This window comes from Phyllostomus discolor, chromosome 2 (genome assembly GCF_004126475.2).
Source record: "Phyllostomus discolor isolate MPI-MPIP mPhyDis1 chromosome 2, mPhyDis1.pri.v3, whole genome shotgun sequence".
In the NCBI taxonomy this organism is placed as follows: domain Eukaryota; kingdom Metazoa; phylum Chordata; class Mammalia; order Chiroptera; family Phyllostomidae; genus Phyllostomus; species Phyllostomus discolor.
The window spans coordinates 145,575,573-145,598,470 of record NC_040904.2 but is presented as its reverse complement, the minus strand read 5'-3'; the positions used below and the strand labels follow the sequence as shown (position 1 = coordinate 145,598,470).

General features: G+C 39.8%; 1 protein-coding gene across 1 annotated transcript; it reads left to right on the top strand.

Moving 5' to 3' along the window:
- Positions 1–1,018: 1,018 nt before the first annotated feature.
- GLIPR1 (GLI pathogenesis related 1) lies at positions 1,019–21,959 on the top strand. The gene is made up of 6 exons (XM_028533031.2): positions 1,019–1,340; positions 2,527–2,772; positions 9,815–9,927; positions 15,195–15,280; positions 20,358–20,384; positions 20,480–21,959. The coding sequence occupies exons 1-6, from the start codon at positions 1,167–1,169 to the stop codon at positions 20,632–20,634; spliced, it is 801 nt and encodes a 266-aa protein (XP_028388832.1). The 5' UTR covers positions 1,019–1,166; the 3' UTR covers positions 20,635–21,959.
- Positions 21,960–22,898: the final 939 nt, after the last annotated feature.

Below are 22,898 nucleotides of genomic sequence, written 5' to 3'. Positions count from 1 at the left end.
GCTAATGGTCTAAACATTCACTAGCAAACAGTTATGAAAACTGCCCTGCTCTGTGCTCCGACACTCCAACCACACCACTGTAAGAGAGGCTCCCGTGACACACATTCTGAAGTCAGGGCTGGCTCAAGGCTGGGGACAGGGGCCTCCCTCTGTGACAGGGCTCTCGAGAGCTGTGCTTGGCTGCTTCTCTACACCTGATTTTTGCACTGGCAGGAGGGCATGTTCAATTTTCCTTCAAACCATCCGTCTAAAATACAACTCATTTTGCAAGAGGAAATCATTCCTGGATTGTTTCCTAACCTAATTAACTAACTCTGATCCCAGTCTCCACAACCGACCCTGAAGTCCTAAAGCCCCCTTTGGAGAGCAGATTTCTGATTGGAGTGCTTCAGAGCTCATTGTTCATAGGGTATGAATAAGAGTTAACTCGCATACACTGGCATACCTAACACTGGCTTATCTAGAGTTATTAGTGTGAAGTATCATCATCACACAGACAATATTAAGTGATGTGTTTGTTATTCGGTTGATAAATATGATATTTCTCCCTTTTTGGAATCTTTCTCTTTGTCCATTCCCTCCCACCCACCCATCCGCATCCTCAAGGAGAGGCGACTAGAGCCTTTTGGAGCCTAAATATTTATAGATTCTAATCAGAGAGAAATATATAGGGGCATAAGGAATTATACATCATTTCTCCCCAGAGAAATAAGAAAGCTCACCATGTATTTAAAAGGACATATCTAGGTCAAGTTATGATGTTAACTAGATATTTCAACCACTGTGTGCTGATGAGTCCAAAAAACAAAGTTTTAAAAAGCATTTTTGCAAGGCATTTCTAGACATAAGAGATATGTTTTTATTTAACCAGCAGAACCTCTGTAAAAACTGAAACTGTTATTTCTGGAGATCTCCCCAAAACTCAGCCGCAAAAAAATCTGTGTTGTAATAGGTGCTGTGTCACTGAGAACCATTGAAAACAGATTAAAAGCAGCAAACCATATATGGGAAAACCCACTTCTGTAATCTTGTCATCCACGTTCCACTTTCTTAAAGCTGCAGTCAGCTGTGCTTTGTAAAACAGAGACAAGGAAGCATACTCTGAGAACCTGCAGCAGCTCCGGATTCCAGCCCCCTGCACTCCACGCCAGAGCAACCAACTGGCCATGCAGGTCACACTGGCTCTGACTGTCTGGGTGGTTTCTGTGGTCTCCAGTTATTCCTATTCAACAAAGAGTCTGCCAGATATCGACAATGAAGCATTTATCAAAGACTGTGTTCACATTCATAACAAGTTTCGATCAGAGGTGAAGCCGAGAGCCAGTGATATGCTATACATGGTAAGCAAACTATCCACGTCTGTGGCATAAGTCAGTCAGAAACAACGAATGCATACTGATTTGGGAGGCAAAGCCTTAGTAACCCCGAATGATTTTTTTCATTGTGATTTATGTGCTCAGTAAATTTACCATCTATGATAGTAACAGACCTGTGTAGCTCTGTCAACAGCTCAGGAAGTACATGTCATTTCTCACTTTGCACACTTCCTTTCCTCTGGCCATAGACAGGCTTGCCCTTCTCTTTTTGTCATTTTCTTCCCTTTAATTTTTGTGAGGGATTTTTGTTTGTATTGTATCGAAGTCTACTTTTTGTTTGCTAGCAGAGTACTGATTTTCTCAGGAAGACAGCAGAGTCTGCCGGAAAGAGAAGGTTTTGATTCACTTAGGTTTGGGTTTGAATCCCAGTTCTGTGGCTGTGAGCTGGTTTTTAACGTTTCTGAGCTTCTTGACATATAAGGTATTGTGACTGTTAAATCTGATAAAATGTGTGAAAGGGCACACAGTATTTTGCACACACAGGTAGGCTTCACTTTTCAAAAGTTCTCTTTATGCCACTTTGCTTTTATGAAAGACCTGCATTCATACCTGTTTTCGTCAACTGAAAGGAACTTGAAGAGGATTTTCGCTTTCATGGAGAAAATAGTGAAATGCAAAAGTAATGCTCAGTGTTTGCTTCACAGCCGGTTTTAGAGGCAGCCACACCCTGAGCAGCGAGAGCGGCCCCTCCGAGCTCCTTCCTGGAACCACACTCAGCCTCTCAGCGTCCAGCTGCCTTAGCTTTGATCTGTGTCTGTGAACATCTGTTTTTCAGTTCAATTTATTTTCTGCATCAATTAACAAGACATGTCCTGAGTTCACTGTTTTTCTCTGTCCACCCTTTTGGCTTACCAAAGATTTCATAGTCTGCTCTACTTTCAGATAGTGAGGAAAACCTATAATAGATCTTCAGTGAAATGTTGGTCTGTGTGAATCACCTAGATTTTAAAATTCATGGAACTAGACGATCATGTTTCCTCCTAGCCCTGGTTATTTCTTATGTAGAGGACCCGGGTGCAGTGGTTCCTTCTCTGTTCTTGTCATCACACCACATTCCCCAAGTTCCCACTTGGCTCACTCCAGTTACATTGTTGGATAACAGACAGGTTCCACTCTTGACCTTCTTCCTGTTTAACATTTATTTTTGCAGACTTGGGACCCAGAACTAGCCCGGATTGCAAAAGCATGGGCAAAAAATTGTAAGTTTGCCCATAATGAACGGCTGAAGCAACCCCACAAGCTGCACTCAAATTTCACTTCACTGGGAGAAAACATCTGGACTGGGTCTCTCCACATATTTTCTGTTTCTTCAGCCGTCACAAGTTGGTACAATGAAATTGAATACTATGACTTCAAGACTCGGAATTGCAGGAAGGTCTGTGGCCATTACACCCAGGTAAGGATCTTCCCTACATTCTCTTGAAACCATCTTTTCATGGGTGAGGAGGAAATCAGAGCCTAGTGTTAAGAAAATATACAGGAACCTAGTACATCTGTAAAAATGCAAGAGTCAGGATTACAGGCTTACTCTTAAAAATAAATAAATGGAACAGACTCTAATACCAAATAAGACAGTAGTTGAAGAGTTTAGTTAAGTGGACAGGGGTAAAATGTGAGGCCCACCAAGGTTTTGAATAGTTTTGATACCAGCTCTCTTCCTGTGGGTCTTTATTCCATTTGTGAGCAATCAAAGGACATTATGAGTGGATTTTCAAGTATGAGTGCTCTATAAAACCTGAGGCAGTTGTTTTGAAACTATAAAATTGAGAGAAATAAGCCTCTCAGATAGAAATATCAATAAGAATCGATGCTTTCATATCCTCTTATTCTTTCAAAAATGGATTGAGAACCTATCCAACCCAAAAAAGAGAAAAGAAACCCACAGTCATACCCCCTAGGGAGAGAGAGGCCAGCATCTGAACCTGAATAGACCATGTTGTGGCTTTTCTTCCCCCCAAATTGATGATACTAGTCCCAAAGCCAATCCAGAGCCTCCCTCTGAGACATTTTTTACTCAAGCTTGTTTTGGCTTTTGAACCCTAACCCGGTTGACAACTTTATGGAAAGAAATCCCTAGGAAGCATTTTCTGAAGTCTTCTTGATAGGCTATCTTCCTATCCTGAATGCATTTTGTGGTTTTTTTGTTTTGTTTTGTTTTGTTTTTTACTTTTATTTCCTGGCATTCCTTGTTAAGCCAATAACTAAAAGTACTCAATCTATGTTTCACTGATTTGAATGCACAAGAATGTGTCAAAATGAGTTATGATGGCAAAAACATTGTTAACAAGGCCATTAATTTGGAACATTAGGTGCTTTTAAAGAGCAACTGTTGTTAGAAAACTCTCAATACAGTTCAGCCTTATAAAGTCTTAGACCTCTCTGCTAATATTACAGGTAAGATGAATTTGGCAAAGTTACAAGAGATTATTTTGATGAGAAGGACGGGACTCATTTCACTGAAATTTTCATCTCAAGATGATTGTAAGCAAGGAGGGGTTATGAAGCCCTCAGTAGCATTAGTCTGGTAGTATCTCGGAAATATATAAGTAAGGTTCCCCTAAGCTTACCCCATAAATCATCAATTCTGGTTTATGTCTACCAATAAAATTAACCAGAAAATAAATTTTGTTGAGCTCCCACAAGTCCAAGAGGACAAGAAAGCTAAATCCAGATTGCCTACAGTAGTACCTGGTAATGTTATATATTCTGGTGTTTAAATCCCAAGAAACGGTCAGTTTGAGCATGCCAACTCTGATTCGGGCAGTGTTTAAGCTTCTACCCTACACCAGGCACTAAGGCACTGGTCATATGTATTAGTGCAGATTCCTAAAACACAGCAGCAGAGATCTCTTCTGTGTTGACACTGTATTGGAGAGTACAATCGCAGAGAAGTAGGAGTGAGGAGAATGGAGGGGTGAGCCAGGGACTGAGGGACAGAGCTGGGGATGGCTCTGACCATTAGCAGTTGACCTTCTTTTAGGAGAGACATACAGGTAAATGGACACATTATAATGCATGGCTAGCTCAGTTTGGAGAAACTGACAAAGTACCATATGAGCAAAGGGGATGGCACTACTTATCCGGCCAAAGGGAGATATGGAGCCATAGGAGTTGTTCACACAGCAGGAAACAAAGGAGTCGGTTCTTGAAACAAAGTGAGAGTTTGCCAAATGAAAAGGAAAGGGAAGGCAATGCCAGGCAATATTTACAAGGTGCAGAAGATGTACAATGTGTAAAATTAGCATGGTACTTCAGAAAGATGGCTAGTTAGCATACCAACTCAGTAGAGCTCAAAAGGCTGTCAAATTGACAAAAGACTTAAACCATGCAAGTTAAGACACTCCATATCTATAATTCCAGGAAGCCACACTTGATTCTATGTCATATAGGCCTGAGATTTTAGAGATGTCCCTCCCAAAATGAACAGAGCTTACTTGTAAAATTTCCCCTTACATCCCGTGGAGAAAAGGAGAGATAATGTTTACGGCATGAGAAAACTCATTTCCTAAAATCTACTTCCTTCCATGAAGGTATGAGAGCCCAAGCTGAGTGATCCTAACCCATCCTCTTTAAGAGACAATCTACCCCCACTTCAATGGAGGGACCCTCATTATGGGGAACATGCCCAGTACCCCCTGGGTCTGGGAAGATGCACCATCAGCAATTACTTTTTAAATAAGCATGGTGCTTAGCTCTTCATGTTTAAGACCACATTTAATTCTCATCACAGACTGGTGAGAGGGGCACTGTTCTCCATCTATAAACAAACAGCCTCAGAGTGGTTAAGAAATTGTTTTCCCAATGCCATTTAGTCAGTAAGAAGAGCTGGATTCAGATACCAGGTGTGTGGTAAAGATTAAATAATACAATTTATGTAAATTATCTAGTAAGGTGCAAGTATTTAGTTTGCACTGAACAAAGACTACATTTCTTCCATGAGCTGATTTCCCAACAATTGTATTGGAAGAAGGGTCTGCTTGCACAAAACTGGGAGATTCAAGATTTGCCATTTTAAATTCATGCTGCAAACTACCTCAAATGGGTATTAGAATCTCCCACTTGCTGTCATTTTCTATTAACAAAAAGCAAGTGATTTTCAGATTTTGGCCTGTGAGGGGCTGTTGTATAAAGACAGTAGATTCAGATCCATCATTACCTCACAAAGGTGTGGTACTTCTTAAAACATTAACACTTTTGTTCTGTCTTCACTAAAGATTTGTATTGTGGAAGAATTTTGGCATATTAATATAGGAAGAGTATTTAAATTATATTTTGTTGCCATTAGTTCAGCTTTGTAAAGTTTGGGAATAATTTTACTTCAATATCTGTGCGTGGCTGCATTTTAGGTTTAGGAGTGTTGAAGATGCCCACTAGAAAGCGCTATTGGTCTCATGTTGTTTTTATATCTACCCCACCCCACCCCATCCAAATCCTCTTGGAAAAAAAATTTTTTTTACACTCTCACAGAACCAAAGGAAGTGTGACATGTTTCACAGTTTTTCTAGCTGATTTCTTACAGGCTTCAAGCTAACTGTACTTTTGATAATGAGCCAGATGGACACATACTGAGATTGAAAGGGGAAGAAGGTGGGAATGGGTTCTTAGCTAGAAGGGAAAGAGATGTGCCAGCCCCCACTGAGTTCCTCAAATGCAGTGTTTTTTATTAGTAAGGTATAGAGTCGTTCCTGGTTCTGCTGGAACAGAAAGTACACTGAAGGCATCCTGGGGGGCATGAACTGTCCTCACATTATTTCCTCACCAAGTAGAATTAGGTTCCAATGCTCACCTATAAAATTCAGGGCAGTACCTATTTCTTGACTTGTTATGCAGTTAAACATGATGTCACATGTAAAGTGCTTAACATTGCCCTGGCACTGGCTAAATTCTCAATAAGCAGCTCTTATTTTTTACAATTGTGTTTTTTGTTTACCATATTAAATGAAATAAAGAAATATATAACAGTAATCTGCCTGATAAAAAAAGTTCCAAAAATTTTAAAACAGAAAAAAATTATAAGAGAATTAAACATAGGCATTTGATGAGTGCTTACGATGTTCCAGAAGCTGTTCTAAGCATTTTCTTATTAGCCCATTTAAAATGTCAAAATAAGCCTATGGAGTTGATGTTACCCTCATTGAACAGACCAGAAGGCTAAGACCAAGGTCACACAGTGAGTGGTTGAGCCAGAATGCGAACTCAGACTTTGTTGCTCACAAATTTAACCCAGAATCTGAATGCCCATGAAGCTTTACAGAGACCAGCTTGAATGGACACATTAACTGTGGTACATCCATGAGATAACTACTACTCAGCAATGACAAGGAGAGACTACTGATGTATTCAACAACGTGAATGAATCTCCAGAGGCTTATGCTAAATGAAAGAAACTAGATGCAAAGGCTACAATTAAACTAATCATATTCGTATAACATTCTGGAAAAGGCAACATTACAAAGACAAAAAACAAGTTAGCGATTGCCAGGGGCTGGGGTTGGGGTAGTGCTGACTACAAAGAGGCATAAGGGAACTTTTGGGGGTGATGGAAATGTCCTAGTTCTTGAATATGAATAAGGCTATACAACTATATGCTTTTGACAAAATTCATTGAACTGTAAACCTAACCAGATGGATTTTACTGTATGTCAGTTACAAGCTGACTTCTAAAACAAGAGATCAACTAACACATAAAATGAATATTAACATTTGCACACTCTTGGAAAAAAGAGAGCAGAAATATAAAATAAAGAAGAATAGCATAAAGAATTAAAGGTGGGGGAGGGCAAAGATTAAGAATACTTGAGATACAACATTGAAGAAAGTTCTCGAAGACCAAAGGACAAAAAAATACAAAATGAGCTAAATTGATAGGAAAAGGATTATAGACAACAGTGAACCCAGTTAGCATAAATAAAAATCAACGGAGGTGAAATACAGAGTTCAAGGGCAATTCTAATGATTCTCATTCATTCATTTATTCATTCATTCAATCAATCAGTTAGTTGGTCTGAGATGTGTCTAGAAATCTGCATTTTTTAAAAGATTTTATTTATTTATTTTAGAGAGGGAAGGGAGGGGGAGAGAGAGAGACAGAGACAGAGACAGAGAGAGAAACATCAATGTGCGGTTGCTGGGGGTCGTGGCCTGCAACCCAGGCATGTGCCCTGACTGGGAATTGAACCTGCAACAAGAAATCTGCATTTTAAATACAACCCAGGTGAAATCACTTTGAGATGCAGTGAGTAAAATTTTTTCTTTAATTAAATAAATACAAAAATGATTGGAAAGTGAAAGTAAAAGCACAAAGACCAAACCTGAGAATTCATGGCCATAAAGCTAGGTTCTCTCAAAGAAATAGAAGCTAAACTACTTGGTTACCTGGAGTTCCCTGTAGGGGGTCCCTGGGCGTGAGACATGAAGGGAAAACAACTCACTCAGATAGGGGAACAGGGCGGGCTGTCTTTACCAAAGGGGGGCACTGCTCCTCCGTGGGAGACCATAGCTGCCTCTCTAGCCCCGTTTTCCCTTTGTCAAACTGAGGCTCCAGACTAATAGAATGCGGAGCCCTGCCTCCCTAAGCATTTGCCAACCACCTGCTGGCGCTGGGCCTCCCTGAAACCCCCCCCCCCCCCTTTAAGCTCAGATTCCATCCTCAGCCTTGTCTTCCCTCACTTTGTACTCTCTCCCCAGGGGGTGTTTTTTATGATTGACTATTTTCAAGTAAACTTGATCTCTTTCTGCAGCCACATGGCCCCGTCTCAGTTCTGAGTCTCACTTGGGCTCACAGGGATGTTGCCCTGGGCTGGAACACTTCTGGCTCCCAGACCAGCTCCCTCCAGCTTCAGCTCTACTCTAACTGGGGAAGGCCCGGTGCTATGCACTCCCTTTCAGCCTCTGCTTCTCCTACAGCGTCAAAGCCCTAGGTAATGGTTTCCTGACGGCTTCTCTCTCCGTTCCAACCCATTCGCCTTTGCATCCCCCATACTCAGCACCGTTGTTGTCATAAAGTTGTGAAAAAAATTCTTGAGTAAAACTAATTTAAAATGCAATTTGGTATCACTGTAAAAAGGAGTGCTTTTAATGGCTGGCTTAGCTCCAGAGACTAGCTCTTTAAACACTTTTTCTTTTAAGATGAGTTATACACTCATGTCAACATGAGCTATATAATTTGTGCAAAATGAAAATGTTGAGTCCCTGTTCAAAAATAAGGAAGAAAGAGTCACCAAAGTGCCGCTAAAATGTGACAGCATTGAAATAAAGCAAGCATGCAGCCCTTCTGATCACAGAGTCCCTCTCCCTGGAGCTGCTCTGTCCTTGGTGTCCCTCCTATGTCACTGACCACTCCTTTCAATCTCCTCTGCTGGCTGTTGTTCTTTATCCTGTGATCCCACTTTTTGTTTTCTATTATCTTGGCCTGTGATCTAGTCTAGGCATGTCTTCCAGACTCATATCTTTGAGCTGCAGGTGGTCCTGTGCAGCAGCCAAGTCACTGTGCACACGGACATCTAATAGGCATTTCAAAAGTAACTTAAACAGGGCCCCTCCATGTTCCCACCCATCTTCCTCCTCCTGTGATTTCCCCACGTCAGTAAAGGTCGTTTGGGCCTGAAACATGAAGTGGGTTTTTCCCTTTCCTCTTAACCTTACACTCAAAGCAAAAGAAAAGAAAATCCTTTCAGCTTTGCGTCTAAGCTGAACCACGAACCTGATCCCTTCTCAGGAACTCCACTATCACCCAAGTCTGATCCTTTCTTTCTTGTACCACAGAGACAGCCTCCCAAATTCCCTCCCCCACTCCTTTCCTTCTCCTGCTCTTCTCAGTCCATTTACTTCATGACAACCAAAGGGATCTTTTCCAAGACAGGAAAAAAGAGCCTATGACTCACACACATACAAAATTTCATGTGACTTGCTGCTCTGCCTCTGACCTCATTGACCCAGATCTCCCTGGCCAGTTGGATCCCAGCTGTTCTCCTCACTGCCACCCACGTCTCAGGGCCTACGCCCTGTGTGCTCCTTCTGCATGGAGTGCTCTTCCTCCATCACGTAGTTCTTCTGCAGTGCAGTGCTGCCTCCTCATCCTCGCTCAGGTCTGGCTTAAATGCCACCTCCCCAGAGACTGTTTGCCTGAACACTGAAGTTCAAGCAGCCTCCTCCGCTGCATCAGCGGCCCCCTATCTTGTTACCCTGTTTCTTCATGGCACTGTCAAAAATTATCTTAGTTATTCTTTATATGTTTATTTCACACAAGGACACAACGCAACTAATAATAATAATTTACAAGTCTTGTTTCCACCTGAATTGTGAGCACCTAAAACTTCCCTGGGGGTATGTGTACTACCTGACTACAGTGAACGTGCCTCACCATGTTTATGAAGGTCTAATCATAATCAAATGTTCATTTTATCTCTGTCTTGTTAAATATCCTTTTTTTCTTTCAGGTTGTTTGGGCAGATAGTTACAAAGTTGGCTGTGCAGTACAATATTGTCCTAAAGTTTCTGGCTTTGAAAGTCTTTCCAACGGAGCACATTTTATATGCAACTATGGACCAGCGTAAGTGTCCAAATCAACCTCTTTCTAAAAAAAAAATTAAATTCTATTTTATAAGTATTTATCTTCATTGCAGAAAATCTAAATAAAGAGAAAAAAGAAAATTAATATTAGTCTTAACTCCCCTGCCTACAAATGTACTTTGTTAACATTCTGGTACACTTTTCTGTGTGTTTGTATGTGTATGCACACCCTTTATAAATACTACATAAATACATGCACACACTTTTAACAGTAGCAAAACTAAATGTTTTCAGGGACATGGATCAATTGGATATGGTAATAAAACCACAAAATGGAAGCATTGATGTTACTTTATATTTATTGGTTTATTAAAAACTGCAATTTTTGTACAACTGTCAAAATAACTGAATTGAATTTTTCAATTTATGTAACTTATTTATTTTTTACAGGTTTGCTTTTAAATAGGTACAATTTGTCTCCCTTTGGAAAATGGGGAGGTTACGTGACCTCTCCCCTACCTTCCTATAAACTTCTTTGTGTGCTTATACATCATACACATATTTAGAAAACTGAGATCATATGGGAAATACATGTTCTCTATTTTTTACTGAAAATTATACCATGAGCATTTTCCAGGTCATTACACCAATTACAAAAAAATGAGAGATAATTCTTGTACAATGCTTATCATGTGCTAAGCACTGCTCTGATGGCCTCACATATATTAACTTATTTAATTTTCACAGGAGCCCGTGAGATAGCTCCTGTTATTGCCCTGTTAGGCAGCGAAGGAAACTGCTGGGTTGAGTAACCTGCCCACACTCCCTCAGCGGGTCAGTGTGGTAACTGGACTCTGCGGTCCAGTTCCAGCATCTGTGTTCTTCACAGTCACAGGGCAGCTCATCCTATTGAGGGATTTAGGTATTTCCCTGTATTTTGTTTTTAATATATGATGAACAATCTTGAACTAAGTGTTTGGTCACATCTATTTTCCTACAATTCTTAGAAATAGTATATTAAGCAAAAGACATAATCACATTGAACTTTTTAAAAAATACATAGTGCCAAATTATCTTTCATTTTTAATAATATAAATTGACGTAATAGTGGAAGATAATTGTGTGTGTTTGAGATTTGTCTGGAAAATATCCAGCCAGGTACTATATGTACTATGAAAAATAGAGACATTCACTGAAGATACAGGATACAAGAAACACTGTACATAGGACGATGATGCCTCAGTCCCCTTCAAAATAGGTACCCTAGGACCTACACAGTTCTCCCAATTGCCATCAGCTGTCCTGTCATATTTTCCTGAATCTCATCAACAATCTGAAATCTCTTCTCTTTCTAAAGTGATTTTAGTTTTGGGGAAAGCTGGAAGTCACAGGGCACTAAATCTGGGCTGTAGGGGGCTGAGTCATTTGGGTGATTTAATGTTTTACCAAAAAACTGCATGAGAGGTGATGCGTGAGCAGGTATGTTGTCATGATGAAGCTGCTAATCACCAGTTGCCCAATAGCTGCGGCCTTCTGAATCATGTCAATAGTTTCCACGGAGGAATATTCAAGTATAATGCAAAGTTGGATGGAGATTCATTGCTCTACTCGCTCAGTCATTTTGAATGTGACAGCCACACTGTATACAAGCTCACTCAACAGCATCTACCACCCTCACTGACTAGTACAGTGAAGTCGTCATTGTTCACATATGCGCATTCCAGTCCATACTCCTTGGCTGTTAGGATACATCAATGCCATGCGAACCATTCTTGTTTTATATTAACAGTGGCCAGACTTTTGCTGGACACTCTGTCTGTCTATTTATCTGTGCACATACAGGGTCCGGCAGAAGCAAGGCCTGCTTGAGTGCAGTTGGTAGGGTAGTAATATGGGTGGAATAATTTATAGTTTTATTTTGAACATTTCACCTAAAATGTCATGTAGTATGCTTGACTGTGATATTGTTATGTTACAGAATTACATGCTTATGATTTTTTAATAAGATTTTGTGACAAAAAGAGGGGCGTTGTTTGTGCTGGACCCTATGCGGGTGTGCGTGTATGTCTTAATGGTTAAGATGCAGGCTCTTGAGACTTTAGTTCACTTACTGTGTATGTAAGCTTGGACAAATTACATAACCTCTCTGAATTTGTTTTCTTTCTAAAAAATCAGTATCAATTAACTATAAAAATTGCATGAGAAACAAGTATATGCAATGCCTGGTGACAGGGATTAAGAAATATTCATAATTATTGTTCTTATGAGGTACAAATGTAAATTCTCTTGGTTTAGAATCACTTCACTTGCCTTCACAGTTATAAACAATGTTAAATTGTAAAGGCTTATAACCAGTTATAATGCTTCTATCAAGATAAACATTCATTTAATCATATAAATCCATTCGTACATTCAATTACTCAACAAATATATTTGTTTACTGAGCTTCCAAGACCAAGCCAAACAAACTCTCTGCCCCTGTGCAATTTATATTTATGGGGCAGATAGGCAATAAAAATACAAATAACTGTGTTATGATAGGAATAATGAAGGAAATATAAATAATACTGTAATTGATGTTGTCAATAGTTGGGGCCCCAGCTTACGCTAAGATGATCAGGGAAGAGCTTTGAGACATATGTAGGCTGAGGCAGGAAGAACATGCAGGGACCAGTCATGTAATAACTTCAGGAACAGATGGTCTGGTGGGGAAACAATTGTGGGGAGGATTAAAGAACAGAGACTAGGGTGCTTAGGCCGCTGAATGAGATGCAACTGGAAAGACGCGATGCAGCTCTTGCAGGTCCTGGTAGGCCACAGCAAATTTAACTTTATGTGCATCACAAGAGAAGTCATGCAAACTATTTTAAGTGAGGGAGAGACAATACCTGCTTCAAATGTGGAGATTTTTCTGCATGGGGGATAGACTGGAGCGCATAGGGGGAGTGAGGAAGTTAGGAAGTTCTCTCCCTTCTACCTTCTGAGATGGCTTTATTCTTCTATAAACAAAACGTCATAGACCCCCATTCCACATTATTCTAAGAAGTCTAATATCTTCCCCAATACTTGAGATTTCCTCACAGTGGGGTATGGTGCACTTAATTCTCCAGTCAGCTGTACTCCAGCAGTTCCAGAGTCACACCCTCAATCGCCCAGGACAGTTTTGACCCTTTTTCTCCTGGCAGCTTCCAGTCTGTCTGATCTGTATCATCCCAAACACAGACCCAAGTGTCTCCTGGGCCCTACAGAGCAAGGCTCTGCTGTGTACCAGACCTTCACTCAGTGGACTAGTGGAAGAGAGGATTATAGCACAGAAGAGAAAATGACACTATCAAATAGTATAGTACCTAGTATACTGTGGCTGCCACTGCCTTGGGGATCCTTACTCATACTCATCTTTTTCTTTAAAGATATATATTCTTTTCCAGAATCCCAGGGCCCCAACCCTTTATCTCTCAGGCCACCAGGGGAAACACTAAAACGTCCTGCTTCTTTATTGGGCAGAATACTTTAGGTCCCTCTGTCAATCATTCCCACCTAGAAAAATCCAGGCCTTCCCAGGAGCATGTTTCTCACGAGATGAATCCTGCCATTTCCCTAGAATTTAAAACTGCCTCATTTTTAGTTTGAAGTAGCAATTTTTCCCTCTTTATAGTTTGGAATGCATTATTAGACAAAGAATGAAGTATAAACAGTTTTATTAAAAATATTCTAGAACTTAACCACTCGATGAGTATTGTGCTTTTTAACAATGAAAGATTTTCTTATGATGAATGACCATTTTGGACACCTTTATAATTGTTATCAAAATTTCTACTACATTCCTTTGACTATTTTCCATGGTGCAAAGTTAGCATAAGGGTAAATTCAATTTCCAAAACAACCTAAATTAATTTGGAGCCAAAGAAGATTAGAACATACATTTTTTGGGTTGGAAATGAAATGTTTATATATAATTTCTAAAAAGGGGGTTAACTTTGGAGGTAAACATACAGTATTAGGGGAGGGAAGTCTATATACTTGGATTAGAAAAAAGTAACATCTTTTTTTTCACTAACCTCTACTGAAAATAACATTTCATTATGAATGAAGGTAACACTCCAATCTTATCAGCAACACCTGTGACTTCATATTGGCAATATATCTTTGTAAATATCACAGATATTTTCATATATTCTAGTTACTATAGATTATCTTAAAAGTTATAATCACTATGAAATTAATGTGATTATTAGACTCCCTGCTTGATCTTATCTAATATTTAATAGAGAAGCATATATTACTATATCAGAAATATTTTGACTTTCATTTTAATTGGTTTCCTTTATTATCATATGAACTTTATTTTATGCATTAAAAACAAACTCTTTTCAGAAAGCATCCATAGGTCCCACCTATGGATACCAAGGCATAAAAAGTTAAGAACACTTTTCCAAAAGCAGAGTTCCTAAAATGATTAGTGTAGATGCACAGCTCTTCCCTACTACTCTGACAGCATTCACGGGGATACAAAACGTTTGCAAATTATTCACGTTCTAGTCTGTAACACTGGTGAACTACTCACACTCGGTGCCTTAGCCCCCAGCTATATAATGGGGATAAATAATTGTATGTTCCTCATAGAGATAGAGGATTAATTCATTAACACTTAAAACAGAATGCTAGTACATAAGGAATACTCAGTAATTATTATTCATGTTGTATCTTTTATGTAAAAACAATTTGCACTTTAGAAATCCCCTCATATCTCCAATTCTCCTTTGTTAGGTACTTTTCCAGCCAAAAGGCTCCCACCCAATAAAAACCACGGGGGCTTGTTGACCGAGAGTAAATGTGGGTCACATACCTTTTCTAAGGTGGACAGTGGTTTGGATGGCAGCAATCGTGTGGGCCAGGTGCTGAGGGGAGGGAAGCCCTGCCCTGGAGCCAGACAAATCTAGTTTCCTTCTGACTCTGACATGTAGCGTGATACATATTGTGATTTTTGGCAGATTACTTAATCTTTAGAACTTTGGTTTACTTATCTATAAAACAGAAATTCAAAAATCTTCCTCTCAGAGTTGCCTTAAGAATTAAATGAGATGATGTAGATTAAGACATAGCTTCACAGACATAGGGATGTGGAATAAACTCAAAATATTAGCAGGCTTCCATTTCTGTTTCCCTCTCTCCACTTTTTACCAACCCTCTGAATCTGTGGACATCCATACTATGGACTCAGTGAAGGATCCATAGTAAATTGCAATTGCAAAAAACAAACCAACAAAATAATCACCTCTCCTAATGAATTTTTCTTTTACTTTATAGAGGAAATTACCCCACTTGGCCTTATAAAAAAGGATCCACTTGTAGCGCCTGCCCCCAGAATGACAAGTGTGTGGACAATATGTGCAGTAAGTAAAAGAAACAATCTAGGAATAATTCAATGTGTTTGAAAGTGTTACTTTCTACAGTTAAGAATGCAAACATTTGTTTTATCCTAATAGCCATTTTCAGGGAAGGTTGTACCAGGTCACAATCAAACCAGTGGCTTATTGTCCTAGGAATGAATATATGTTTAAGATAAATTTAAGGAAGCAAGTAATATCCTATGTAGCTGTAGTTAGTACAACAAAAAATTACTATGGTGCTGGAAACTACAGACCCAAGATTTGCTAATTGCAGCAAGATCAAAAATTTGTATAATAAAGATATCCAAAAGAATGGGATTCTGAATTTTGTGATACTACTTGTCCAAGGCACTCAAGGCTTGCATTTTCACCTATAGAAGTAAATAAAGCTGTAATGTGGCACTTTTTAAATAAGCAAAACAGCATTTAATGAAAAACAATGTAGAAAGATAATGAAGGTAACTTCAAAGATGTTTCACTAAATGTCCTAGCAAAATTCTGCTTTGTAATTTTGAAATAATAATTCATAATTGGCCAAGAGTTGATATATGGTTCCTCTTCCAGAAACACTTTTTCATCCCAGTATGTTTTTAAATTTTCCCCATGGTGTGAAGAAAGGAAACCTCAGTTAAGCTATCAGAGTTGTGCAAATCCTGTAGTACTTTTGTGTCCACATCTGTAACCAGCAAAACCTCTGGAGATGGGGTGGGGTTCTTAGAGTAGAGGCAGAAGAGAGTGGATTGAGTTTAACTGTTTGGCAAAAGTGTCCCACTGTTTACAATTGTAAGGTCTCTTCAAGGTCTAAAAGGATCCCTTTCTGCTAATGGAAACGCTTACCTCTCATCTCTAAGAACAGTAACAGTTTATCGACCAGCTCTCTGAGCCAGTCATTTCTCCCCAGTTCAACCACTCTTCACTTCACTCACATCAGTTTTGTTAAGAGAACTTGGTAAAGTGTCGTTCACGTGCAACAAATCTTTTTTCAGAGCACCAACTTATTAACTGAATTTTTCCTTCCATGTTGATGCAGCATTAGAAAGCATATTATTGTTATTATTTTTTGAGTTAGGCAGTATAACTTAGGAGTTAAGGCCATAGATTTTGGAAACAACATGCTGTGGCTTCCAGTCAAGGTAGCAGTGTAGGGAAATGCTGCACTTGCCTCCTCCCACAACCACATCAAAATTATAACTAAACTACAAGAACAACCATCATTGAGAACTGAAGACTTCTATACGTAACTTTCTTCTGTATAACTAAGGGAGTACAGAAGGTGGCACCATCAAAACTGGTAAGAGGGATGGAGACACAGAACTGGCTGGTGCCACATCCATGTATGGTTAAAATCGGGGGGGATATCTCAGCTGCAGAGGACCAGGGGTCCCAGCCCAACACCCTGACTTCTGGCCATGAAAACCAGTGGAGTCTGTGGCTGAGTGAGATGGTGGGCTTCTGGAGTCCCAGGTGCTCCTCTGAAAGGGCCTGTATAGACTTATTTGGTCTCATTCACTCTGACATCCAGCCCTGAGCCAGCAGCTCAAACGGTGCCTGGGTCACACAGGGAGGAACTGATTGTGTGGCTTCAGAGCAGGTCTGGGGGCGGGGCAGCTTCCTCCCAGACAGAAGGGCTGGCAGAAGCTATCACTCTTTTGCCAAGCCCTTCCCCTGCAGGCACAGGCAGGCACTATATCTGAGTTTCTGTCAACCTGGCTAACACTCTTCTCCCTGCCCTGATGTTTCCCTGAGACCCCGACCCACCAACTTTTGGGCCCACCCAAGCCACTTTCAGTAGTTTTCCTATACAAATTGCCTCTCTCGGCTCATGCTTTGGACTTTCCTGAAGTCTCTCAAAAATTCACAAACCCAAACAAACATCTGGGTTCAGCATGCCCATACCTCTTGCTAAATGTTCTCAGGCCCGGCACTAGCAGCAGCTAGATGTGCTTCACAGCTTACCCTCTCCCAGGCACCTTCAAGGCCAGCACAAGTGGCAAACAACTGCACATCAATCTGTACCTCATACCAGGTGACCCTTGGCAGGGCACAGGCAGTGGCTGATCTTGGCCTGCACCTCCCAAGAGGCTCCAGAACCAACACATCTGGTGGCCAGCTTCTGACCACACCAGAGCACCAGCCAACTATTCAGTATCTTCAGTGATGCAGACCCTGGCTTGTGGGGTCCACGACATTGTGGATGAGATATGAAACAAATTCACATGGGCTACCAAGTCCTGTGGAGGAAAAGGGACAGCATGGCCACTCTCTGAAGGGGAGAGCGCCTTGACCCTTGCCTTGACAAGCTCTTATTGGGTTCAATTTGCACAGGAATACAGGATGTATAGTAAAGCTCATCAATCATTATCAAGCAATAATGATCAAACAGATAACATTCAAAGAACTCTTAGGGCCTATTTTAAGTCAGGGTCAAATAGCTAAAGGGCCATAAAACTTTGGGGAAGCAAATTCATTTGATGCTTGGACCCTTATCATTTAAATTGAGGGTATTAGCAAAGCAGGTTTCACAGGATTTTATGCATTCTTTCTTAGGCCTGATCACCCTAGGGATCCCGCCCTTTCCAGCACAGGGTGGCACCCACCACTGGCATTGTTTCAGGCTTAAGTCAGGCAGGGAAAGTAAGGCAGCCAAGAGATTAGGAGACTTCTTGCAGACAGAATGAGAACTCAGGCTATGTCAAAGCTGAGGGGCAAGGGTCTATCACCCTTGTTTTCTATAGCCCCCCAAGTCCTTCCCTGGGGACTCCCTGTGATCATGCCTGTCTTGGATCATCCCTCCCTTGAGGAATCTCACCCATCATTGGCTAACTGATCAAGCATTGGGGACCACGTAGGGTAAAGTAAAAGGAGCAGAGGTAGTACCCCTGCCAGGGAGATAAGCTTTGTCTGCTTAGTGGCTTATGGTCCCAAGGTCGCTCACTCAGCCTTAGCCATGGAGGGGGGTTACAGCTTCTGAGACCAGCCAGGGCAGTTCCCAACACTTCACAAATGACACGCTTAAAGGGCACACTCTCCAGGCACCAGAGCCCTGCTGAAGTGAATCCTGCTCTGTGGGATCACAAGAGCTCTTACACTGCAGCATGGCCAGTCCTCTTAAAAAATCAGCATGAGGGTCAGTCCCTCCCACTGATGTGCCAACAGCAATCAAAGCTCAACTGCAACAGGAGGGCACACACAACCCACACAAGGGACATAGATGGAGAACTGGGCTCAGGTGACCAGGGAGACTGCACCACTGGGCCCCACAGGACCCCTCCTACAGAGGGCCACTCTACCATGACTGGGAGAAGCAGCAGCTCTACCTAATACATAGAAACACACAGGAAGATAGCCAAGATGCAGAGACAAAGAAACATGTCCTAAAAAAAAGTTGTCTGGACCTATTTCCTTGATAATAAAATATAAATGATATACCTCTTCACAGGCTGGGTGAAACAATTCAAACAAAACAAACAAAATACACATACACACAAAACACGGACCTGGCATGCACTCAATGTAGTATTTTCTATTATCCCCAAATTTGTCCTCCTTATAATCCCAAATGTTAAATTTACTCTTGGTGTTTTGATAGTTTTTTTGTTGTTGTTCAAACTTTTAGGCAATTTTCTTATGCTCATGAACAATTCTCTTTAAAATCAGTGATTTGAACTGAGACAATTGTTTTAAGTTATTTAAAGGGTAATTTAATTGTTGCCCTTGGTTAGTTGTCTGTCCTTCTCACTCAACTCATAGTTCCAAACAGGTAGGACTTGGGCCTGCTTACTTCACTGTCGTGGCCAAGGTGCCTATTCTGGCTACCAAATAAGCACTAATAGAGTGCATGTTTCCTAGCAAAACAAACAAAAAAACTTAAAAAAAAAGTCAATATGATTACTAACAAAAACAGGAAGATTGCTGGAGTTTTGTTTTAGCTTTTGATGTAGGACATTGAGCTTGAGGTGGACTCTAATCTTGTGGAATAAAATTCAGAAAACTAAGACTCTAGTCCAACAATAAAAAGGCCCTGCGCTCTGAAGAAAGATGAAGATGAAAGATGCTAACTTGCATGGGGCTAAGAATTAAAAAGATTTTATTCACAGAGTCCACCTCTGACAAATCAGGGCAAACACTGGGGGAAAACCTCTGTGGTCTCCTAGGTGCTGCTGGTAGGTTCAACAGATCCCCACGGAGGCCAATCAGGGCAGTTTTGTGAGACGTGCCGGGCATATTGGATGGTACACAAGAAGGTTTTAGCTAGTGCATGATGTATTTGTCTCAATAGTCAAGTTGAATATTTAACATTTACACTACATATGTAAGGAAAAAAATGTAAGTAGCACATCAGATTCTTGATTTCATGCCCAGAAAAGTTAAAGGAGCAGCAGCTTCACAGTAACGGACTACAGAAAAAGCCCGAAGACAAGTATGATGAGGGATGCTCACAGGGCCCAGAGGGTCAGCTCCTTCGTGGTTCCACCACAGGAATCCAACAGCAGCTGGAGCGGAACTGGTGTGAAAACGTGTCTAATAGTCTCTAGAAGGCTAAGACAGATGCAGAGTTTTCTTCCCAGTGTTCTGAAGGTCACATTCCGAATAAAGCTCAGTGGAAGGAGTAGAGTGATTATGCCTTTATGACTCCCAAATGCCCTATTGATAATTTAATGACATACTGGAATGGATGAGATGCCACTCCCTCCATTACTCGCTGATCCTTCTAAGGGAGGAACTTATTTTCAGAAAAAAAATATTTTAATACATTGTTCACACTGAATAACTAATATTTAAATGTTTATCTTATTTTTAAATTCCAATGTTTTTTATTTTAATTATATTCATTATCTTCTAGAAATGGCATATAAAATGACTTACCATTTATAGTAGTGGTATACAAAATATCTAAAGTTTATATAAAAAGTTGCTTTAAAATATCAAGTTAGTGCAGTTAATATAATAAAATCTTTAAAAATTAACCTTTGAAAATTGCAATAAAGTCAAAGTAACAGTTAATGGTTATAATTAGAAACTTGGCTTTTTAAAATAAGACTCATCAGTACCTACTAACTTTTTTTCTTTGACTTTATAGTTAACCCACAGCGAGACAAAGTCTCACGTATGTATATAAATCTCATTTCATTAAAGTCTTTGTGAATTACATTACTGCATCATGAGAAACAACGTTTAAGATGTTGTATGTTTGCTCCACAGGTTACTACTCTACTGTGTATCCAGACTGGCCGATATATTCACGTAATAGATCCTTATCTCTCTTTCTCATTGTCAGTCCACCAATACTAATACTGAGTGCTATTATTACCATTTTGGTCAAGCACAAATATCCTCATTTAGTTCTTTTGGGCTAATACAACTACGAAGTGTTTACAAATTCATTACATATGACTTTTTAAAAACGACATTTAGGTGTATCTCTAATTTCAATACATTCCGGGGGGGGGGGGGGGGGGGAACGACATTGCTGCAGTAAAGCCATAACCAAAAGCAGCAGGTGCTCAACATCCTAACTCTGCAGGATAAACTCATGTTTGCTTTCCACTCTTCTGAGTAAGCACTGTTTTCAGGCTGCCACAGCTGTGACTTTCATAAGTAACGTAAAATGAGTGAACTAGATTCAGGTGATTCTAAGTAAGTCCACTGGCCTTCAGTAGTAAAACATTTCTACATAACTTGTTGCATGCTGACTCAACTCTAAATATCTGGTTTTACCCACTTGCAATTTGATGTCTTTCTGGTTTATCACTTCCCCAAGCTTAGAACTCAATGGTAATTAAGGGATTTGACTTACTAGGCCTTGCTTGTTTTGCCTAGAACAAAACATAAAATGAGATTACAAAAAGGCATAAGCCTAAATACTTGTTATCAATAGACAGAGCACTAAGAAATCTGTATTTATTTTCCTCAAAGCAAAATGCTGGGACATATCTGTATTTAAAGACTAACCAAATGGCATCATTTGATTTGATGGATAATTACAACAGCCACATTTCAAAATCTTTATATACACAACCTAAAGAAATAACTCCTAAAATCATGCTAAACCAGGCCTGCCTAGAACACAGCACATGCAATGTATACAGACATAGATCCACCACTCTGTAGTACAAAATTTTTCAAAAAACACATGGAGAAGATAATTTGTTTATAAAGAATAGCTGTTTATGTAAACATTCATAAATAACAAAACTCAGAAAAAATTAGAGTATTACTTCTTATACATAAGGCACCTAATGCCCTAGTATCTCAAAGTCCTTTACAAAAGGTTAACTTAGCAAGTTCTAGTTCAGTTTTTGTGTATATTACTTTCGTGTTTCCATTTTAACTTCTTCAGCTGTAAGACCTCCCAGTTTTTTTGTGTGTGAAACTATCTGGTTGTGTCTGTATTTGTGCATGTATATCTACCTCCAGAAATTTAATAGAGTTTATATAAAGAGCCCTGTTTAACTGGTTTAAAGAAATTGTTTACATAAACTTCCCAAATGCTTTTCAGGTTCACATAGTCTGAGAAATTATTTAATATTAAAGTTAATTTAACTTTGTTGGTTTAATTAAAAGACATGTCTTTAAAGTTAGCAACATTTAATATTTTTTATTTTACCTGGATTTACAAAAATATGTTTATCTCTGTTAGTGTTAAAAATTCTAAATAATGTGGAAGGAATTGATGTGTGTTTTCAATAAAAGATGGGACAAGGTATGGAGATATGTTTCCACTGGCAAAAATCAAAATGATTTCATCTTGGTTATTTCAGAATGCAGAGAAAGAATATTGCCTCTTAGAATTATACTGGCTAAAATTATTATAATGGCTTTTTTCAAATTAAGCTTTAATATCAATGCTGTGCTTATGTAAAGCTAAAACTTTAAGTATGTTTTATTGACTATTAGTTTTCCCAATTTTTTCCCCTTTATCGCCCCTCCTCCCTGCACCTCCCAACCCTCCAGCATTCCTCCCCCCTTAGTTCATGTCCATGGGTTGTACATATAAGTTCTTTGAGTCCTGTTTACCATACCATTTTTCATCTCTCCCCATCTATTTTATGCCTACTAATTATGCTCCTTCTTCCCTGTACCTTCTCCCCCCATTCCTTCCTTCCCCCTCCCCACTGAATTCTCTCCATGTGATGTTCATTTCTCTGATTCTGTCCCTGTTCTGGTTATTTGCTTAATTTTAGTTTTTATTGTTTTTCTTCTCTTTTACATTCATTTGTTGATAGTTGTGAGTTTGTTGTCATTTTACTGTTCATATTTTTGATCTTCCTTTTCTTAGGTAAGTCCCTTTAACATTTCATATAATAATGCCTTGAAGGTGATGAACTCCTTTAACTTGACCTTATCTGGGAAGCACTTTATCTGCCCTTCCATTCTAAACGATGGCTTTGCTGGATAGAGGAATCTTGGGTGTAGGTCCTTGCCTTTCATGACTTCAAATACTTCTTTCCAGGACCTTCTTGCCTGCAAGGTTTGAGAAATCAGCTGATGATAGTCTTATGAGAACTCCTTTGTAGGTAACTGTCTCCTTTTCTCTTGCTTTTTTAAGGATTCTCTCTTTATATTTAATCTTGGGTAACTTGATGATGATGTGCCTTGGTGTGTTTCTCTTTGGATCCAA

Bases quoted from the DNA above. Each gene is read 5' to 3' on its own strand.
- GLIPR1 (XM_028533031.2), top strand. From the start codon at position 1,167: ATGCAGGTCACACTGGCTCTGACTGTCTGGGTGGTTTCTGTGGTCTCC. The intron at 9,928-15,194 runs GTAAGTGTCCAA...TTTACTTTATAG, and splicing joins ATATGCAACTATGGACCAGC to AGGAAATTACCCCACTTGGC. The intron at 15,281-20,357 runs GTAAGTAAAAGA...TTGACTTTATAG, and splicing joins GTGTGTGGACAATATGTGCA to TTAACCCACAGCGAGACAAA.